General features: G+C 35.2%; 1 protein-coding gene and 2 pseudogenes across 1 annotated transcript; all 3 read right to left on the reverse strand.

Moving 5' to 3' along the window:
- Positions 1-1,904: 1,904 nt before the first annotated feature.
- Positions 1,905-2,795, reverse strand: LOC146899239 (uncharacterized; annotated as a pseudogene).
- A 3,941-nt stretch (positions 2,796-6,736) lies between these two features.
- On the reverse strand, positions 6,737-7,761 carry LOC146899240 (uncharacterized). Its single transcript, XM_085733992.1, has one exon. The coding sequence runs from the start codon at positions 7,564-7,566 to the stop codon at positions 6,883-6,885; it is 684 nt and encodes a 227-aa protein (XP_085590118.1). The 5' UTR covers positions 7,567-7,761; the 3' UTR covers positions 6,737-6,882.
- A 7,331-nt stretch (positions 7,762-15,092) lies between these two features.
- Positions 15,093-19,588, reverse strand: LOC146899241 (uncharacterized; annotated as a pseudogene).
- Positions 19,589-21,866: the final 2,278 nt, after the last annotated feature.

Genomic DNA, 21,866 nt, shown 5'->3' on the forward strand with positions numbered 1-21,866 from the left:
ACCGGTGGAGAATTGGTGATGGTTCAAGTATTCCGATTTGGCTTTCTCCTTGGCTCCGAAATGAGGCGAATCCTATTATATCAACTCCAACAATTCAACCCGCTGCAACCGCCACTGTAAGTCATTTAATTGATCCTCAAACTAGGTCTTGGAATGAACCACTGATTAGGAATAATTTTAATTTGAGGGATGTTGATGAAATTCTTAAAATACCTTTACTTCACCGTGAGCAAAATGATGCAATTATTTGGAGGTTCGATAAGAAAGGTGTTTATTCGGTTAAAAGTGCATATCGTGTTTGTGTGGATGTGTTGATTAATAGAGATGAATGGAAAGTAGAAGGTGATTGGAATAAGTTGTGGTCTTTACCGATTCCTCCGAAGGTTAAGCATTTTATGTGGCGCCTTGGAAGGGACTGTCTACCGAATAGACAAAGGCTGAATTGTAAAGGAGTGGAGTGTACCTCAAATTGTGTAATTTGTCAATCTTATACAGAGTATAATTGGCACCTATTTCTTGTTTGTGCGGATAGTATAATATGTTGGCGGAAAGTAAATCTTTGGCCTTTGTTGGAAGAATTGATGGATGGGGCTGAAAGCTTTGGTGATGTCTTCACTCGCATGTGGCAGCGATTGTCAGTGAAACAATTGGTGAGTTTTTCTATGACTTCTTGGAGTATATGGAAGAGACGAAATTTGCAATTGTGGGAAAATAAAATTGAATCACCAGATCAGATTTTGCAGCGTGCACATGCAGTGCTTAACGCTTGGGAATGTGCTAGAAGAGTACATCAGACTCACATCATGACTCAGCAGCAGACACATGCCGCAGTTTGGCAACCTCCCAGGGTTGGTTTGTTAAAATGCAATGTTGACGCAGCAATTTCCACCGCTGATCGGACAATTAGTATGGGAGCAGTCTTAAGAGATAGTGAAGGACGGTTTGTACGGGCTATGACAGATGTCTTAAAAGCTTCTATGTCTCCGGCGGAGAGTGAAGCTTGGGGGCTGCATTAATGTCTCAAGTGGATCACAACTTTGGGTCATCATAGGGTTATCTTTGAATCAGACTGCAAGATGTTAGTTGATGACGTGCATTCCAATAAGGTGAATCATTCGGAGTATGGGTTAATAGTTAAAAGTTGCAGAAATTTACTCCAAAATTTTAACAACCATGAAGTTGTGTTTACTAGGCGTCAAGCAAACGGAAGCGCTCATGCTCTTGCAAGGGCAGCTTTATCACATGCTTCACACAATATTTTTGATGTAATTCCAAGTTGTATTGCTACTATTATTATTAATGAAATGCCATAAGTTTTGTTTGTGTCAAAAAAAAAAACCAAACATACACACAGAGGCAATTAATCACATATGAGCACATATAAACACATATAAAAATAATTAAAAACAATTCTACGAAAATCGGGTTGTTACAGAGCACACTATCATCCTCGCTTCAACGAGGCCTTGGTAAAGCATGCTCATCTCTTAAACTTTCAAATTCTTCCTTAAGTTTAGAAATTTTGAATTCTAATTTCAAAATAGTTTTCTTTTGAGCAATTAGTTTTTCAAAGGCATTTAGAGATTCGGCATGCATTTCCTCAATGGAATCTTGTAGGTCCTTATAGGTGGGTTTAAAATCGGAGTAAGAGTCAAAATCGGTGTCCGAGAAGATTACCTCATTTTTAGCTTTTTTTGTTTGACCCATGAAGCATAGGTCATCTTCATCCTTGTTTTCGGCATCACTAGTATTGGAGGTAACTTCATCTTCTTCCCATTCCTTCCTCTTGAGTTTCGATTGGCTCCGGATCTTCCTCTTTCTTTAGCAAGTTTCGAACATTCATTATTGTAGTGTCCTATTTTGGCGCAACCATAGCAACTAACCACTTTCTCATCATTATCAAATTATCTTCCTTTCATTGAGGCCTTTCTAAAGTTCACTAGATTCTTGTCATTGTGCTTTAACCCATTTCTTTTAATGTAACGGTTGTACTGCCTAACAAACATGCTCATTTCCTCTTCATTTATATCATCATCATCAAATTCTTCATTATTTTGAATCAAAGAGGTAGAGACGGACGAAGTGGTGCTCAAGGCAATTGACTTCCTTTCCTTCTTCTTAGAGTCATCCTCACTTGACTTGAAGAGATTAATCTCATGCTCATGTTCCTTTAATTTGCCAAAGCATGTGATCATACTAAGAGCATTGAGATTTTATGATTCCTTGATAGCGGTAACTTTGGTCTGCCATTCCTTTGTCATACATCTCAAAATTTTATTAGTGCAATCTTGGTTTGAAATTGTTTTACCAAGGTTTTGCAACTTGTTTACAATATGAGTGAATCTCGTTTGCATAGATGAGATGGTTTCACCATCATTCATGCGAAAAAGCTCATATTGTTGCACAAGGGTATTAATTTTTGATTGTTTAACTTCATCGGTTCTTTCGTGAAGGGTTTCCAATGCATCCCACATATCTTTGGAGGTCTTACAATGTGATACAGAATGATACTCATTAACCCCAAGAGAGGAGAAGAGGATATTCCGTGCCTTCAAATCGTATTGGACCTTCTTTTTGTCATCATCATTCCAATCGGCTTTAGGCTTATCTAGAACTACACCGTTGTCGCCATCGGCGGCAATTTGTGGTTGAAACCGACCATTGACAATGGCGTCCCACACATTCATATCCACCGATTGGATGTGAACGCTCATGCATTCCTTCCAATAGTCGTAATTTTCTCCATCGAAAATAGGTGCTCTATTATACGCCCCTTTGGGCTCCTTACTAGCCATATGGATCAACTCTTCCGATAGTTAGCCGTAAGAAGAGACCAAACTCTATGATACCACTTGTTGGTCTATATGGCTAGATGGTTACCAAGCTAGAGGGGGGTGAATAACCTTTTAAAATATTTTCCGGAGATTTAATAAAAATGGATTTTAATGAAATTGACTATTGCAAATTTGCTTGAACAATCACAATCAATGAATCAACAAGAAGCAATTATATGTGGAATAAGATTTTATCTTAGAATTAAGAGATTCACGATACAAATCTTTTTACACAATCAATTATTAATATTCCATGAACAAGGTACAAAACAATACACAATTTCAAACCAAACCTATGAACAAAAATATTATGCTATCAATTCAAAAACACAATGCAAGTGTAATTGAAGAATTGAATAGACTTTACAATCAATTGATTTAAGCAAATTGTATAAACCTAACTCAATGAATTAGGTCAATTTTCAATGAAAAACTACTTTGATCAATACTAGCAATTAACCTATCAATTATTCAATTAATCACAAGCAATATTGAAAAGTAAAAAGGATAGGGAAAGAGAGAGAACACTGGTGTTTATTGTAGTTCACCCTATTTCGTTCTTGCTTAGGGCTACCTCTACTCTATTTGATGAAGTACGCCTTCACCAAGGTCATCCACTATGTAACAAATGTTGATTACAATGTTTACAAGAGTTCCTTCAAATTAAAGCCCTAGTTCTTCAACTCCTATGTAAACTACTCCCCCAAACACCAAGTACCCCTTGAATTTGGTGCTTCATGAATCTTTGGATACTTGAATTACCCATGCACTCCTTCGAACTCTTCACTCGAGTCTTCAATGCTACGTTCTGCAAACGAACCCCCTTCGACTGTAAGAACGGTTAGAAAGACCCCCAAGTCCTTTGGAAGTGGAATGAGATTATTCACTTCCTTTGAATTCTTGATTAAGCCCAATCAATCTTCTTGAGAGAACCAACTTACAATCCCTACTTGCACCCTAGAGAATCTATACACTTAAAGAACAAAGTGATTCTAAGAAAAAGTGTTTAATCTTGAAGAATATATGAACAATGAGTTTTTGAGACCTAGAGAGAAACGACTCAAATAGCGTAGAAGGTAGTTGATACAATTCAAAACATGTTTAAATCGATTCAGACCATGTCAGAGAGTTTGGTGAATCGTCTCAAACAAAAATGATATGATACAAGTTTGAATCGATTCACTATACAAGTGATACGATTCAAAATAAGTCAGAGAGTACCATTTTTGTTTTAAAAGCTGAGTGAATCGATTCAAACCTTGTTTGATACGATTCATCCAAAGTCGGAGAGCAGAGACACTTTATCTAGGACACAAGAAATGCAATTTTGAAAAGAGACAGGTTTAGACACTTTGATCAAGAGTTCTAGACTCACTAGCTTGTAGAATCTAAAGGCTAGTTAACAAGTAAACTAATCAACAACTAGAAACAACAAATCTACAAGACTAAAGGCATAAAACATCATCAAAACCTAGAGGCTTCATAGGCTCTGTTTGGTAAGACCAATAAGTTAGCTTATAGCTTATAGCGGATAGCTTATAAGCTCATTTAACAAAAAAAGCTCTGTATGGTAATGGTTTTTCACCACAAACTTATAGCTTATTTCACGAGCTTATAAGCTATTATTCAGACACTATTTCAAGTAGCGTTTGAGCTTATAGCTTATAGCTTATTATATTTTCTTCCAATTTTACCCTTATTGATTTATCTAAAAACCAATTCTACCCCTTTATAATTTGTTTAAGTTACCTTTATATATTTTGTTTTGACTAACACTAACATATTATGTTTATATACTTTTTTTTTAGAAAACGTTACGGTTTTACGTGCTTTTATATATATATATTCTGTCAAATATCATATGAGAATGCCAATTTTATATGAGAATGGTGAGAATAAATCTTAACCATTAAATATAAAATACACAGCTGAGATTAAAACATCACCCTAAAAACTAATTTGTACTCTTCCTCATTCTCACGTTGTTCATCTTTCTCTTTCTACTCTTATGTTCTTCGTCCCCTTCCAATATATCTCTACACGCCTTGTCTTTGCAGATCTGGTGCCGACCATGCAAATATTCGCCGTCACAAACCCTCTGCGCATCTCTCTCTGTTTTCCCTCTTCAAGTGCAGATTTTGCTATTTGGGAATTTTTGTTGCATGTTGGAATTAGGGCTTCAATATATTGCTCCACTCTTGGACAAAAAATTAATCAAATAATTATTCATTTATTGTCACAAAATTTGTAAGAATGTGAAGAATGGGTTGTTGTCACAAGTTTTCTTGTCGATGACATTCATGTGTTTTGATGAATTTACTTGCTTAAATTAACAATTTGCAAAACCCAAAATAACCCAATTCATGAAATTGATTTTGATTCAACATAGTGAAATAAACATTCATGTGTTTTGATGAATTTACTTGCTTAAATTAACAATTTGCAAAACCCAAAATAACCCAATTCATGAAATTGATTTTGATTCAACATAGTGAAATAAAGAGTCAAAATTGATTTGAATCCAATTATGAGAGAGAAGGGATTACAGAGGATGTGAAAGGCTGCCGGCGGAGAGATGAGGAATGGCGCGAGAGGAAGATGTAGGGTGGGAGATGTGTTGCTGAATGAGTCTTGAAAAATGATAGAATGGGGAGTGGAACATGTGTTGTTTAAAATGTCTTTTTTAATCTCAATCATCTATTTTTGATCTGATGGTTAATAAGCATTCTCACCATTCTCATATAAAATTGGCATTCTCGTATAATATGTCCTATATATATATATATATATATATATATATATATATATATATATATATATATATATATATATATATATTTTCCTTCATAAAAAAAATATATTATTTTTTTGGGCTGTTTTTATATATGTCATATTATTACGCTTTTTTAAGGGACATTATAAAAGTAACGTAATTTATTATTACTTTTTTCTTTTAAAAAAATGTATTATTACATTACTTTTATTGTTACCACTGTCGGTTGCTACAATAAATTATGTTTATAGTTTATAATTTTATTTTATTTTAAATAAGTTATAAATTTAGTCTTAGGGTTATAAGTTAAAATTGATAGATAGAAACATATTTTTATTTTTTTTTTGTTACGTTATAAAGCTTAAATGAATAGAAGTTTAAAATAAAATTTTAGTGGAAAATAATCAATTCAACAATAACATATAAAATATATATTAAATTAAATTTTAAGTATTCTAAATATTGTGGTAAAAGAAAGTATTTTAAATATCAATGTTGTAAATTTTATTATGAATTAAGAATGTCCTTTTATGTCATTTTACATTTATCAGCTAGTTGAATCACTAATTTTACCAAACGTTTCAATTAGCTTATCAGCTATCAACCATAAACTATCAACTATAAACAATCAGTCATCAGCTATCAGCTATAAGCTATAAGCTAGCTTACCAGCTATCCGCTGTTTTTACCAAATATAGCCATAATATTTTAGAAAAATGAAGACACATGGCACACTTTGATGCTTTAGACTGATTTCACGATTCATAATAGTTAAAGGTAAAGTTAGACCATCCGTTTCCCAAAAGAAAGACTGAATTCATAGTCCTGTTATCAAATTGATGGATTGTATTTAATCCATTATTATTTTTTTCATTATATTAGATGGATTGGGTGTATTTTGGTGTATTTTGAATTACCGACGAAACATGATAAAAGGTATTTTCAAACTGTTCGATGGAGAACAGGATAGATGAAAGGAATATCGATAAATGAATCCATTTTGACACAATTTGCTTCATCAAGGTTAAGTTCAAGCTATTTCATTCAGCCATAATTGTCGATATCAAAATTTATTTCTACTTCTTTTGCCACTAATAACAAAATATCAAACAATTATATTATCATCTCATTCTTCTCTTAAGTAAACTCCGTTATACGTATCCACGCAGAAACAAAAATTGCTTCACATATTCACAAAATCTTGGAACCAACAATTACCCCTTCAGAAACACCAGCAAAGTTCAAGAATAAAGCACTAGTAAAACAAGCATTCAATTAATTACTCTTTTTAATTTTTATCCCTTTATTGTTTGTCTTGGACGGTTCCATGGCATGACATTGTCTACAAGCAATGAAAAACCACCGGAAAATACTCCGGACAACGCGCAATGATACCCTCTTCTTGATCTTCTTCTTCTCCTTCCTTTTCGCCCGTTGCTGTTTTCTTCTCTTGGAAGTGTCACGGTTCAAAGCGGCTGGCACAGGCGTTATATACTGCCACCTTTGAGAACAACCATATGACTGTTGAACAGGACGAGCAACAGATCTAGAAGAAAGCTTTGACATGTTGTTATGAATAAAAAGCCTTCGCTCGGAACTGTCACTAGCACTTGTTCTAGCACTGCTGCAGGTGCTGTTGGTGCTGTTGCTTCGCGATGAAAGCAAGGAGCCTTTGCTGCCGATGCTGCTGGTTCGGCTGGTGGTGACATTAATATTGTTGAGAGGGAATGAATGAGGTTGGAGACGGCCATTGAAGAAAAGTTGATCGGCTGGTGATGTTGTACAGGAGGGTGAATCAGGGGTTAGGGACCCGAATTCGAAGTCGGATTCTTCTTTGTTTGGGGTGCTCGGAAAGGAGAAGGTGTCGCCGGGAGTTGTGCTTTTTGAGGGTGAGTGATTAGAGTGGGGTATTTGTGTTTTCAACTTCATGGAGCTTCTTCTTAATCTTAACTGTGGCATATGTAATTATGTGTATTGGAGTTGGAGAGTGTTTTCAAGCTCTGTTGATTTCAAGTTGAAAAGAGTTTAAGGTTTATATAATGGGAACTGTGTGTATGCCATCTAAACAGTTTAACAGTACATAACATTTTTCTTAATAATATTGACTCGTGGTCATGTAATTATGATGTTGGCGATGTCTGAAATTAATGTAATAATATGTCACAAAAGTATTTCTCTGTCCTTATATCTAAACACCCTTTTATTAGAGGCAAATGATGCTTACATTTAGGGACGGACGGAGTATAAAATATCGGAAAGTACTCTCTTTGTTCTAAAATGTAAGCAAAAATTGTTCAACAAAAACTAATGTATTTGATTCAAAATTTGTACTAAATACATCAATTTATGTTGATCCATTTTTGCTTATATTTTGGGACTGAGGAAATAAATGCTAATATATGACCTTGGGGCATATGTTAATGATTCAATTGGTAGAAATTATGTATTAAAAATTGTGGCAATTTATTTCACTACAAGTTTAGCATTAGTTTATCACAATAAATATTTTCTATTAAGAGAATCCTTAATTTATTTCACTAAAAGTGTAGCATTAGTTTTAGAGTAAATTATACTTCCCTCCCTAAGAGAAACTTGAATTACATTTCTTTCCCTCTTATGTTAAAATATACAATCTCCTCCCTTCAAAAGTAAAATTTATACTTCCCTCCCCCTATTTGATGCTTGATTACAACATCCTCCCTTAATAATTAAATATGCACTACACTTAAATATATTTTAACATAAATAAATATTTTTATAATATATACTAATTTTGAATCACCATTTAAAATAAATTTGTTTCTTTATAATTTAAATGTCAATGATAATTAAATTTAAATAGGTTGTTATTAATTTTATAATTTAAAGTACAAAATTCACTTTTAAATAACCATACTTAATCGACTTTAGTAATTTTTCAGATATTTTAATTTTATTTTGGGTTGTTAAATATTTTATAATTAGGTTTAAAACTACATGTTAATAAATCGTGAATAAAAAATAGCAAAAAATATATATGTATTCAAATCTTGATTATATTAAAATGGACCAACAATACTATTTTTCTTTGAAGTGTGTTAGATTTTTTTTTGCAAGATTATTAGAAATAAAAAAAAAATATTGAGGGAGTAAAGCGTAGATTTTAACATAAGAGTGGAGGGGAATGTAATTCAAGCTTCTCAAGGGAGCGGAGTGAATTATTTTCTAATATGTTTTGAATAAAATGGGAGAAAAGTGTATATTTTAACATAAAAGCGGATGAGAGTCTAATTCAATCATCTATGAGAGGAGGGAAGTGTAATTTACTCTTCATTTTAAGCGTCATTTTATAGTTTTTCTTGCATACCGAGACAAGTAATGAATGTTGTTACTCATTGTTACTTACTTAATATATAGTTCAAATACACTTAAATGTGCTTTGTCAACTTGCTTTTCGCAAGACACAGTCTCAGATATCCCTATGTTATTTATAAAGAGAAAATGATCATTTTATTTCTTGACTTTGCACCTCGCTGTCACAAGGTCTCTGACTCAGGATTAAATACAAAGAAGTCCTTGATTATGCACTTCCGTTATCACTTTTGTCCCTGACGTTAAATAATTCTGTTAAGTGATGATGTGACACATGTTTTATGATTACATGACATATGAGATGTCACAGAGACTAAAGTGAAAGTAGAAAATGGTCACTTTGGTCTCTGAATCAAAAATTATTATCCCCAAGTTGAATCTCAAATCCCTAAACTTAATCCAATTCTATTCAAAATCAATCTTTCATTAAACACCAACTTATTGTTCGGTCCCTGAATGTGCATACTTACTATCAATTAGGTCCCTGACAATAAGCATGTACTCTCACTAAGGTCCCTAACAAGTTGTTAGATTAACGGAATGCTCCATAATTGAATACCATAACAAGAATGAGACATTGCAACATATGTATTGCAAATTTGGCAGCTCCCTCTCAACAAACATGTATCATGAGTTCCTTGCTTTGGAGCAATATGAGGGCCTTGAGCTTTTTCATCTCTATCTGCCTCCTATAACACCTAATGCTTTCAGTTTCAAATCCATATTTTTAATAAACTAAATACATGTGTGTCTATCATGTATTTGTTAACAAAAGAAACTTATTAGTGTCTTTAGTAGATGAAATACTAATAATAACTGTTATAATTATAATGTTTTTTCTATCGGCCTCTTATGAAGCCTTCACATGATTGTTGCAATAAAAAAGATGAAAAATCCTATTCTGCCCATAAATCAAATGTTGCAATGCCTCATTCCTGTTATGGTATTCAATTATGGAGCATTATGTTAATCTAAAAACTTGCCAGGATGAGAGTACATGTTTACTGTTAGGGACCTAACTGATAGTAAGTATGCACAATCAAGGACCTAACAATAAGTTGGTGTTTAATGGTAGATTGATTTTGAATAAAAGAGAATTAGATGACATGTAGGGATTTGAGATATAGGGATTTGAGATTCAAATTGGGGATATTGATTTTTTGTTCGGGGACCAAAGTGACCATTTTCTACTTTCATTTTAGTCCGCGTGACACTCATATGTCATGTCATCGTAAAACATGTGTCACATCATTACTTAACATAATTATTTCACGTCAAGGACTAAAGTAATAACGGAAGTGCAAAGTCACAGACTTCTTTGTATTTAATCATGAGTCAAGGACCATTGTGATAGCGAAGTGCAGAGTCAGTGATTAAAGTGATCATTTGTTCATTTATAAATGAATAAAAAACAAAAGAAAATTCCTAAAAAATGAAAAATAAAATAAGGTAGGCAAGGAGAGCCCCGCACATAAGTCCCTATGCCTTTAATGTACTTTGTCCTAAAGACCGATAAATGGTGGGATCACTATGGTACAGCTTTTCTTTGAAGGAATTTATAGCATAGCCAAAGTCTCCTCTACGGTCTAAAATAAAGGGTATGAAAATATGATGAAATTAAATATATGTAGGAGGAGTGTGATTGCAATGATCAAATTAGTTGCTCTTTTGTTTTTTTTTTCTTTTTTATGTAAAGAAGATACTTGCTTTTGAATTCTCGTAACCAAATAAGGGGACAAATAAGCTCTTATAAAAATGATTGGTCGCTTATTTAGGTTTCTGTAGAGTAACCCAATGGCCCATATCAACTCATTATGCCTTTGGTACCATCGGCCACCAGGTTCAGTCTTCAATATATTTTGCCACCCAAAGCAAATTATTCGTCAATCTTCATTAGAAAGCACACTTTCATGTGACGCCAACTCAAAGTGGATGGTCCATGGATTTGAAGACAAAAGCTGTTACAGGTTTGATCGTATTAATTAAATGCTTTGAGTGCTACTCATAACACCATAAAAGCATCGTCTCAACATCTCAAAATAATGAATTAAATAAAATTCAACAGATGAAATAAATAAAAGTCCGACAAAATCCTAGTCAGAGCCTACAACTAGACTTTAAGAGCAAAAGTATAAAAGTGAGGAAGCCTCAAGCTATCCTCAGGATCTCACGTCGATCACACGTCCTCGACCTGCACGTCTATACCGCAAGTGGCATAGGCGGAAATCTGCAAAAGGGTGAGGAATACTCAACTAAGGAAATCATGAACATAAGAATAGTTTCAAGGAAACAACAACATACATATGATACAGTTCAATATCCAAGATAATATTCTCATGTATATCCTTTTAGTTAAACAAGTATATCACAAGTTTATGCACCATCATTTTATCACCAAGTCAAGGAGATATACTTCATCGCCGTAACCAAAATAACAATCATCAAATGAACACAATTAGTCATATGCACAACATCATACAAATTCATCAAACATATGACTTCCAAGTAGACACATATGCATGCAATGTTCTAGACACGACTCTATATGCATGCGGTACCATTGTTTGGATGTCGGAGTTATGTTACCGATCGATCTCATCACCACTTGGATATTAAATATCCCATCACAATTTGATACTAAAGTATCCTATCACCACTTCGGATGCTAACAAAATCCTAACGACTCATGAATGCATGATCATATGACTCATCAAATACATACGTTCATACAAAACATCACCATCATTAACATCACCAGTTTATATACATGTATTCATCGCCATTTATACATATATACATATTCACCATCAATAATCATCATCACCATAATCATCATCAAACATTTACCCCATACCAGAGAAGCATCATTCATTCATTCATTTAGCAAAAATAGCTTTTTAGACAATTAATCACTTACACCTAGTTAATTAACATTTCATGTACACATCATAATCAGTTCAACCACCATTCATCACCTTATCAATAACACATAGTTATTTACAAGTTAACATAGCATAAACCATCTTTTTCCAAAGTTTGTCTATTTTCACATATTTCACCAAAGCCAAGTTACATTCTCACGTACCTTCTCATTAATCCTACATGTTATTTATATGTCAATCATCACAGTGGTTTAAGCATAACAACATCATTCATTTGAGAAAACTCTATCTCATTCTAATCCATTTTCATGTTTCAAGTTGGATTCCACTTTGTCTCTAAAATAACTCAATCAATTCATCATTAGAACATAATCAAATCACAAGTTAATCAATATCCATTTTAATCACCAAGTTTATGCAAGAGCATTCCAAGTTAAATCATTCATGCTATGCTAACTCATTTCATCAAAATAAAGTGTTCATCATCATCATCATCATCATCATCATCATCATGTGTTAATCAAGTATTCACATCTTTAAATTACACATTATCTTCACATCATTAGATACACATCAATAGATATCACAACTTTAAAATACATGCTCATTTATTCATTTTGATGACTTTCTTAAACTCAACATTAATTTCAAGGATGTTTCATGGTTCACTGAAAAAGTTATGCTGAAATTTCATGAAATGCATCATGAACTACGTGTAGTATTTTCATCATAAATCAAGTTATAGAAATGATAATGAAATCAAACCTAATCCAAAAGAAAGCTAACATCCATACCTACAACTTTCATGTTTACACCAAGACCCAGTTCTGTTTGCTTCTGATTTTGGAAAACGGTGGCTAGTTCTGATTATTACAAGCGAGATCGAACTAGAAATCTCAAGACCGTTGTGCAAAGGTTTTTATTGGAAAAAAGTTTCAAAAAAGGTCACGAAATGCACTCTGGTTGCTTAGAGATAAGAACAGGTTTGATAGTAAAAGGCATTGTCTCTCGACATGTTTGAGATTGCAATTAAAAGCTTAAAACAAAGCAGATAAAAGAAAGATAAAAGTAAGTTTACGCACGTAAACTCAAAGAAAAGGTAAAATGCATTGCATTAAAATAAAATGGGTGGTCTACAATTTAGTTTACATACATTTTGTATAACTCGTTTCCCTAGACGCCGGTAGTTTGAGTGTTGTAGAATTCTGTATATAATTTACGACCCAATTTCCAGCTTGGAAACTCTTATTTATACAAAAACCTAGATGGTGAACCACTAACTCCATGATCAGCACTTCCTCCATCTTGGACAACTGCCTGTCCCATGTCTCCACTACATGGAAACCGCTCCAATGCTTGAAATCGTGCTTTCCCACCCTTTTGCTTGAATTCGACGCGAGATTGCTCTTTCATCCTTGCTTCGTAGAAACTCTGGCTATGCGCATTAGGCTTAATGTTTCTTCGAGATTCTTCAATTGAAATGAGAAAGCTCTGAAGGTGAGAAAAACACAAGAAAGGGGGTTGAATTGTGTTAGCTTTTTCTTCGTTTTCTCCTAAGCTGAAAAACACTGATCAGGAGCAGATAGAGTTCTGCTTCTGACGTGAAGTTCAAGACTAACTTGCAGCGGATAAAAACAGAGAGAGAGAGAGACAGAAAGAAGAAAGACACAAAGCAATTATACAGGTTCCTTCCACTCACTGCTAAACTTAGCAAGAGACTTCAAACAGCTCAAGCACAAACTGCAAGAGACTTCCTATGCTCCTGAACACAATCAAGAGACTTCTAATGCTCAAGCACAACTGCAAGAGACTTCTATTGAAACAGAATTACAAAGAAAATGTTTGAGGTTGAACACTTGATAAACAATCAGTGATGTTCACAATATAAATCAGATACAGACTCTTAAGACTCTAGAATTTCTAAGAGATGAACTTTGAAAAAGAAATTCTAAGTGAACTTTGAATGCAGAACAATTTCAGCAGAGTTTAGGCACTTGTAAATTGTTGTTAAGTCCTTGCCAATCTTTAAGTCTTCACTCCTTTATATAGAGGTGTGAAAGAGACGTTGTGAATTGCCAGCACATCAAAATAGAGTGGTTTGAAGCTTTGATCAATCACCAATGATCTTTTGCCTGATATGGTTATTGTTCTATGAAGGATCAATTTCAAATCCATTCCAATTGTGAAGGAACATCGTTGCAGGAAGAGCTGTTTTTCTTGTCTTGTAGCAGAGACAAAAACAGAGTAGTGGAGGTAGTGGTTGTACACTTCGTACAATTGTAATTTGTCAACGCTCTTTAAAGAACAAGCATCCAATGCTTTCAAATCCTTTCAAATTAGTCGTTGCTTCACTCTTCCAGTCTTCTGCAATTCGTAGACGAGATTAAATCTAATGAACAGCCTTTGAAGCTTTAAGTCTTGCATCTCCTGATGAACTTCAGCTTCTGGTGATCTTCAGCTTCTGATGAGATGCTTCTGATGAACTTACTTCTGATTTCGTCATCACTTCAGGAGCACTATTACTTCAGGAGCACTTCTCTTCAGATGCTTCAAGCTTCCTTTTTGTTGATTCCTTAGCTCTCTTTTGTTCTTTCAGAACCTATTTATGATGTCAAATTTTTGTCTATGGTCCTGTACGCTTGAACAAATATTAGCTTATCCAATTGACAATTTTTAATACCTTGTTATCATCAAAAATCTCAAGGGTTTAATGTTAAACATATTTTGTTCCAACAATCTCCCCCTTTTTGATGATGACAAACATTAGTATTTAAAATGTGCAATTGTTGTCAATCTAATTAACAAGTTGACTATAAGAGTTTGAGGTTTGTAAGCTCCCCCTGAGTTCTATCCATGTAAATTAAATTCATCATTAAGACCGAAATAACACTCAGAATATTCTCACATTATTAAACTAAGAGATAAGAAGAAGGTCCTATTAATTTAACTTGATTAAAATTAAATTAATGTTGCTCAGAGCCTATAAATACTATACATCTACTCCCCCTTTTGTCATCAACAAAAAGTATAAAAACTAAAGACAAAAAGAAAGAGTTAAGAAAAAGATAGTGAGTTCAGAAGCATAAACATTAATCAGTAGCGCAAAAACTTGTTCAGAAGCAGAATATGATCAGATGCAAAAATTTGAAGCCAGAAGCACAAGAAGTTTAGAAGATGGTAAACAAGGAAACTTAATACAAAAACTAAACAAGCTAAAAATAATGTGTGCAACTAAGGGTTGGCTTGGTTGGATTATTTGTTAAACATCTCCATCATCTGTTTCAGCATCTTGTTTGTCTCTTCTTGTTGTTGCTTCATTTCTTTCTTTAAGTCTTCTTTGATCTTGATCAAATTCTCTTCTCTTACTCTTGCTTCTTCCAGCTTTGCTTCAGTAGCAGACTTATATTCAAACAACAGTAGCTTCTGTTCAAGAACTTCCTTTCTGAGCTGCTTGTTTTCCTTTTCCAAAGCAGCATTCTTTTGCAATAAATCCAGTTCAGTAGAAGCTGACTTGAAGTTGATCTTGTTCAAGAAAGTTAAATCCAATTCCTTGGGATGCACACCAGTAGGAATGAAATTAGTAGGAGTTCTTTCTCTAATGCATAGAGGATTTTTCACCCAAGTTCTTAGAACTTTAACTTGTTGTAGATTACTATCAACGCCCTTCAGCCAGTCTTGAAGCTTCTGTTGAGCAGAGTCTTGAGCATGAAGGTGAGAAAAACACAAGAAGGGGGTTGAATTGTGTTAGCTTTTTCTTCATTTTCTCCTAAGCTGAAAACACTGATCAAGAGTAGATAGAGTTCTGCTTCTGAAGTGAAGTTCAGGACTAACTTGCAGCGGATAAAAACAGAGAGAGAAAGAAGAAAGACACAAAGCAATTATACAGGTTCCTTCCACAAACCAAAAGTAGTCTTGTCCCCCTTGCACTTCCAATGAGAGTTCACTAAAATGTAATATCTGATTACAACTGCTCACTACTAAACTTAGCAAGAGACTTCAAACTTCTCAAGCACAACTGCAATCGACTTCCTATGCTCCTGAACACAATCAAGAGACTTCTAATACTCAAGCAAAACTGCAAGAGACTTCTATTCAAACAGAATTACAAAGAAAATGTTTGAGATTGAACACTTGATATACAATCAATGGTGTTCACAATACAAATCAGATACAGACTCTTAAGACTCTAGAATTTCTAAGATATGAACTTTGAAACAGAAATTCTGAGTGAACTTTAAATGCAGAAGAATTTCAACAGAGTTTTGGAACTTGTAAATTGTTGTTGAGTCCTTGTCAATCTCTAAGTCTTCACTCCTTTTTATAGAGGTGTGAAAGAGACATTGTGAATTGCCAGCACATCAAAATAGAGTCATTTGAAGCTTTGATCAATCATCAATGATCTTTTGTCTGATATGGTTATTGTCCTATGAAGGATCAATTTCAAATCCATTCCAATTGTGAAGGAACATCGTTGCAGGCAGAGCTGTTTTTCTTGTCTTGTAGCAGAGACAAAAACAGACTAGTGGAGGTAGTGGTTGTACACTTCGTACAATTATACTTTGTCAACTCTCTTTACAGAACAAGCATCCAATGCCTTCAAATCCTTTCAAATTAGTCGTTGCTTCACACTTTCAGTCTTCTGCAATGCTTAGACGAGATTAAATCCATTGAACAGCCTTTGAAGCTTTAAGTCTTGCATCTCCTAATGAACTTCAACTTATGGTGATCTTCAGCTTCTGATGAGATGCTTCTGATGAACTTGCTTCTAATGACGTCATCACTTCAGGAGCACTTTGACTTCAGGAGCACTTCTCTTCGGATGCTTCAAGCTTTCTTTTTGTTGATTCCTTAGCTCTCTTTTGTTCTTCCAGAACCTGTTTAAGATGTCAAATTTTTTTTATTGTCTTGTACACTTGAACAAATATTAACTTATCCAATTGACAATTTTTAATACCTTGTTATCATCAAAACTCTCAAAGGGTAATGTTAAACACATTTTGTTCCAACAGAGCATCCATACATGTTCTCTTAAACTCATTCAAGACAGAGTCAACTCTCCCCTTTATCCTTTTCCATTGATTCTCATAGCTTTCCTTGTGAACCAGATTATTTAATGCTTGAATCAGTTTGTTGAGCTCCTAAAAGATGTTCTCACACACATATGCCAGTATAATAGAATCTAGAAATATGGTTGGTGGTGAGGGTACATTTGGTTTGGCAAGAGCACAAGGTTGGATAGCTAGGCTTGATGATGGTTGGTCATCTGTGGAGGTTGAAGTTTGATTGCTGCTTGAGGGTTGATCAGAAACAGACTTTGCAATCACATTAGAGGAAGAGTTTAACTGCTCATCCTCAGCATCAGAAGCTTCTGATGTGATCATAAGGTCAGGTTCACTGACAGTTTGTTCAAAAAGAGACTCAATTTGATGATCTTGTTCAGGAACAATTTGTTCAAAATCAGTGTGTTCAGAAGCAACTTATTCAGGAACAGGGACAACTGAGTGGGTGATTGAGTCCATTTGTGCTTTTGGTGCTTGTTGTTGGGGGTTTCCAATACTTCAGAGGCTCTTTGTAAGTTTGGCCCAACACCTAGGAGATCACCAGAATTGTGACTGACCAGAGTCTCTAAGACAGAGGTTTCTGTAGGTTGGTTGGTTGAAGATGGATGAGATGATGATGATTCAACATTCACATCAGCAAGGATAAAGTTGAGAGGTTGAATCATTGGTGGTTGGAAAGGATGTTTAGGGGGTATTCTTTCACATAATTTGTTTCTCATTTCAGACATATCCCTTATCCTTTCATCAACAGTAGGGATCATAGGCTCAAAGGGGATGCTTTTGGCAGGCTTTTTGTGATGTTTGGTTGATGGTGAAAGGCCTTTATGAATGGTTGAGTAAACTTGGCCTATGGGTGCATCATTTAAGTCTAAAGAAGATGTTGAAGAGGTTAATTGCGAGGATATGGAGGTTGAACTAGATTCTACTACAATAACATCATCGATGTGTGGAGAATTAGGATTACCTTTATCAGCTTCTAGTGCAACAGCTCCTGAACCAGCAGCTTCATCCTTCTGAACTTCGTCGTTGGCCTTCTTATCAACAATCATCAGCATATTTCCAGCTTCTGAAGTTACAATCTCTTGTACTTCTTCAGTAGCTTGAACCAATTTCTGTGCAATATCACCAGCATCTTTCCTTGCAATGCTTGATGCAGAAACTTCAATCCCTTTTGCTAACTCCACCACCTTCTGAAGTGTAGCATCATCCTCAACCTTCTTCTTCCTTACTTCTCTTGTAACCAGACCAGTAGCAGCTGCAATTTGATCTTCTTCTTCTATATAAGTAGATTCTTCCAACTTTCTCACAGCTGTCTTTCTCTTCTTCTTTGGGATAGAAGGTTGATCAGGAGCAGACTGTGAGTTGCAGCAGCTTTACCACTTCTGGTTCTCTTGTTCAGAACCGTATCAGCATCCAGGTCCTGAACTTCTTCTTGAATGGTTGGTACACCAGAACCACCAACATTCACCTTATCAGAAGCCTTCTCCTTCTTTGCTTTCTTGGCCTTCTTGGCAGGTTGTTCAGAAGCATCATCTAGGTACTCATCTTTGGTGAGTGCTTTTCTCTTTGACATCCTGCTCTTTTCTACCGACAGGGCTCCACCATACTTGTTTTCAGGCACATCTTCAAGCCTAATCCTCTTGCCAACTGTTGCAAAGTGGTCTTTGATGTAGTTCATCTGAACTTCAAGAGGATCCTTCTTGCAGATAGGAGGAAAGTCTCCATCAGGTTTGACACAACATTTGCTTCACTCAAGTCTGTGCTGAGCTTTGTGTGACTCTCAATCAGCTTCATGTTCTTGAGAGTTCTTCCATAGATGACCTTGCTAGTTTCAGTATCCAGTTGCTCATCAGTGAAGAAGTTGACAATACTGAGAGCTTTAAGGATCCCTCCTTGATGAAGAATCTCTGAGATAAGCCTACCATAGGGAACCCAACATCTTCTGTTGTCCTGGCTTTCCCTAAGCTCTTTAATCATGTGCTTGAAAATGTACTTGGGCACATTGGCTTTTTCTTTTATGATGATGTAGTGAAGAAATATCATGTGCTCCAGGGAGGGTTGATCACTACCACCACCTTTTGGTAGCAGGTTTTCATTATGAATCTTCAGAAGCATTTTCTTTTCCCTGCTCAAATCACTGTAAGCACCTTTCTTTGTGTTGTTGAACATGGATTGGTTAACTACTTCATTCCATGGGCTGGTCTTGGGGTTAGTTATCCCACCTTTATAGATTCCTGTTGAATCTCTTATTAGAACAAAAGCAATAATCTCTTCTGAAATGAAGACTGGGATGCCCATGATGCTTGATCTGATTTTGGTGCATCTGAATGGTTCCAGACCCATTTCTTCCCTTGATTTTCCTTGCAGAGTAGGATCAATCAATATCTTCTCTGTTTCTTCCAACTTGGCTGCATTCCTGTCATAGACATGCGCTCTTACCCAGAAGTTCCTGACTAATGTCTTGTATGTTGGGCCATTCAAAATTTTGAAGTATTCCATGAGACCTTGTTCTTCGTAGTAACTTCTGATGTCACACACATGATGTGCTAAAGAGATGAAGTCCACCAGATTCTCTGTTTGAATCTTAAAATCCCATTCTTCCAAAGACATGGTTCTTCCTTTAATCTCATACGCAGGAGCTTCTTGCATGCTTGATGAAGTTTCTGGAACTGAACTAGAGGATGCCATTGATGTTGAAGAATGTTTTTAGGGTTCTAGGGTTTTTGATTGAAGAAGATGAACTTTACTTCGCAGAGAGTTTGTGTGAAAAGGGAAAGTGTAGGTAGTGAAGTGAGTAGTGTGTTTTTGTCTAAGTGTTTTGAGTAAAAACGATTGCAATTCAGTAGGGGACAAACAAACACAGCATTAATGACATAAGGGGTATGCGATAGTGTATTCAAAGCTAAAAATCATCATTGCCCTCTTATGTTATACACCAGTACACATAAGCCATGTTAGAGTTTTTCAGAGTAACTACCAAGTTAGTGGGACACGTGTTACTAAAATGTAACTTCCAGCGTTTCCACTAACTCTGCTATTCAGGAGCACAAAATCCAGCTTCTGGAGTTCAGATGTTGATGTCATCTTCAGAAGCACATTTTCATCAGAACATCAATAAAGAGCTTCTGATGGACCATACCTTCTGAACAACTTCAGGACCTAAATTCCTATTCAGGAGCAAGCAAATTTTAATCAGACACAAAGTGCATGTTCAAATTTTTCTTTATAAAATAAAATCTTTCCACAGTTAAAGGCTTAGTAAATATATCAGCCCATTGATGTTCAGTATCAATGAATTGTATATCTAAAATTACTTTTTGAACATAGTCTCTAATAAAGTGGTGTTTGATTTCAATATGCTTGGCTCATGAATGTATAATTGGATTCTTTGACAAACAAATAGCAGCAGTATTATCACAATAAATGGGAATACTGTTAGCATTAATCTGATAGTCTTCCAACTGATGTTTCATCCAAAGTAGTTGTGTACAACAACTTGCAGCTGAGATGTACTCTGCTTCTGCTGTAAACATAGCAATAATTGCTTGTCTTTTGCTAGCCCAGGATAGTCAGCATCACAAAATCCAACCAACTGATAATCCAAGGATTTCCTATAGAGGAGTCCAAGATTAGTTGTTCCTTTCAAATACCTGAAGATTCTCTTAACAGCAGTTAAATGAGATTCTCTAGGATCTGATTGGAATCTTGCACACAAGCATACACTGAATAAAGTATCTGGCCTAGATGCAGTGAGGTATAACAAAGAACCAATCATACCTCTATACAACTTATGGACTACCTTTGTTTCAGTATCTTCTTTGCTTAAGGTGCAGGTTGGATGCATTGGAGTGTTCATCACTTTACAATCTTCAAGCTTGAACTTCTTCAGAAGCTCCTTAGTATACTTTGTTTGATGAACATATACTCCATCTTTGATTTGATTGATTTGAATTCCAAGGAAGAACTTGAATTCTCCCATCATGCTCATTTCAAATTCATCCTACATTAACTTAGAAAATTCCTTGCAAAGAGATGCATTAGTAGAAACAAATATTATATCATCAACATATATTTGCACAACAAGAATGTCTTTCCCAAGAGTCCTCCTGAAGAGTGTTGTGTCAACCTGACCTCTTTTAAAATTATTTTTGATCAAAAAATTACTTAGTCTATCATACCAAGCACTGGGAGCTTGTTTCAAGCCATATAGTGATTTCTTAAGATTGTAAACATGGTAAGGATGCTTAAGATCCTCAAAACCAGGAGGTTGCTTGACAAACACTTCTTCTTCAATGACTCCATTAAGAAATGCACTCTTGACATCCATTTGATATAATATTATGCCAAGATTTACTGCATAGGATAGAAGTAACCTGATTGCTTCCAATGTTGCAACTGGAGCAAATGTTTCAGTATAATCAATGCCTTCTTGTTGACTGTAACCTTGTGTAACAAGTCTTGCTTTGTTTCTGACTACTTCACCTTGTTCATTCAACTTATTTCTGAATACCCATTTTGTTCCAATAATGTTCTTCTGCTGAGGTTTGGGTACCAGATCCCACATATCATTCCTTTGAAACTGATTGAGCTCTTCTTGCATAGCAAGTATCCATCCATCATCTGAAAGTGCTTCATCAACTGTGGCAGGTTCAATCACTGATAACAGTCCTATCATAGACTCTTCTTGTCTGAAGTATGATCTTGTTCTTCTAGGACTCTCTTTGTTTCCAATGATTTGATCCTCATGATGTGAAGACTTATACTTGAATGTGTTCTTGGATTGATTAGCTTGCTAAGAGCCATCTTGAGCTTCATCAGAAGCAACTTCATCTTGTGCTTCTGGAGTTGGTTCAGCTTCTGGACTATCTTCAGATTCAGCTATCTGATCAGGTTCTGGAGGATCTTCAGGAACCTATATATCTGCAAAACTTTCATCTTGCTCTGGAGTTTTATTTCCAGGCTCTTC

Source organism: Medicago sativa, chromosome 8, assembly GCF_051527215.1.
Source record: "Medicago sativa cultivar Bolivia chromosome 8, Bolivia_mono, whole genome shotgun sequence".
NCBI classification, from domain to species: Eukaryota; Viridiplantae; Streptophyta; class Magnoliopsida; order Fabales; family Fabaceae; genus Medicago; species Medicago sativa.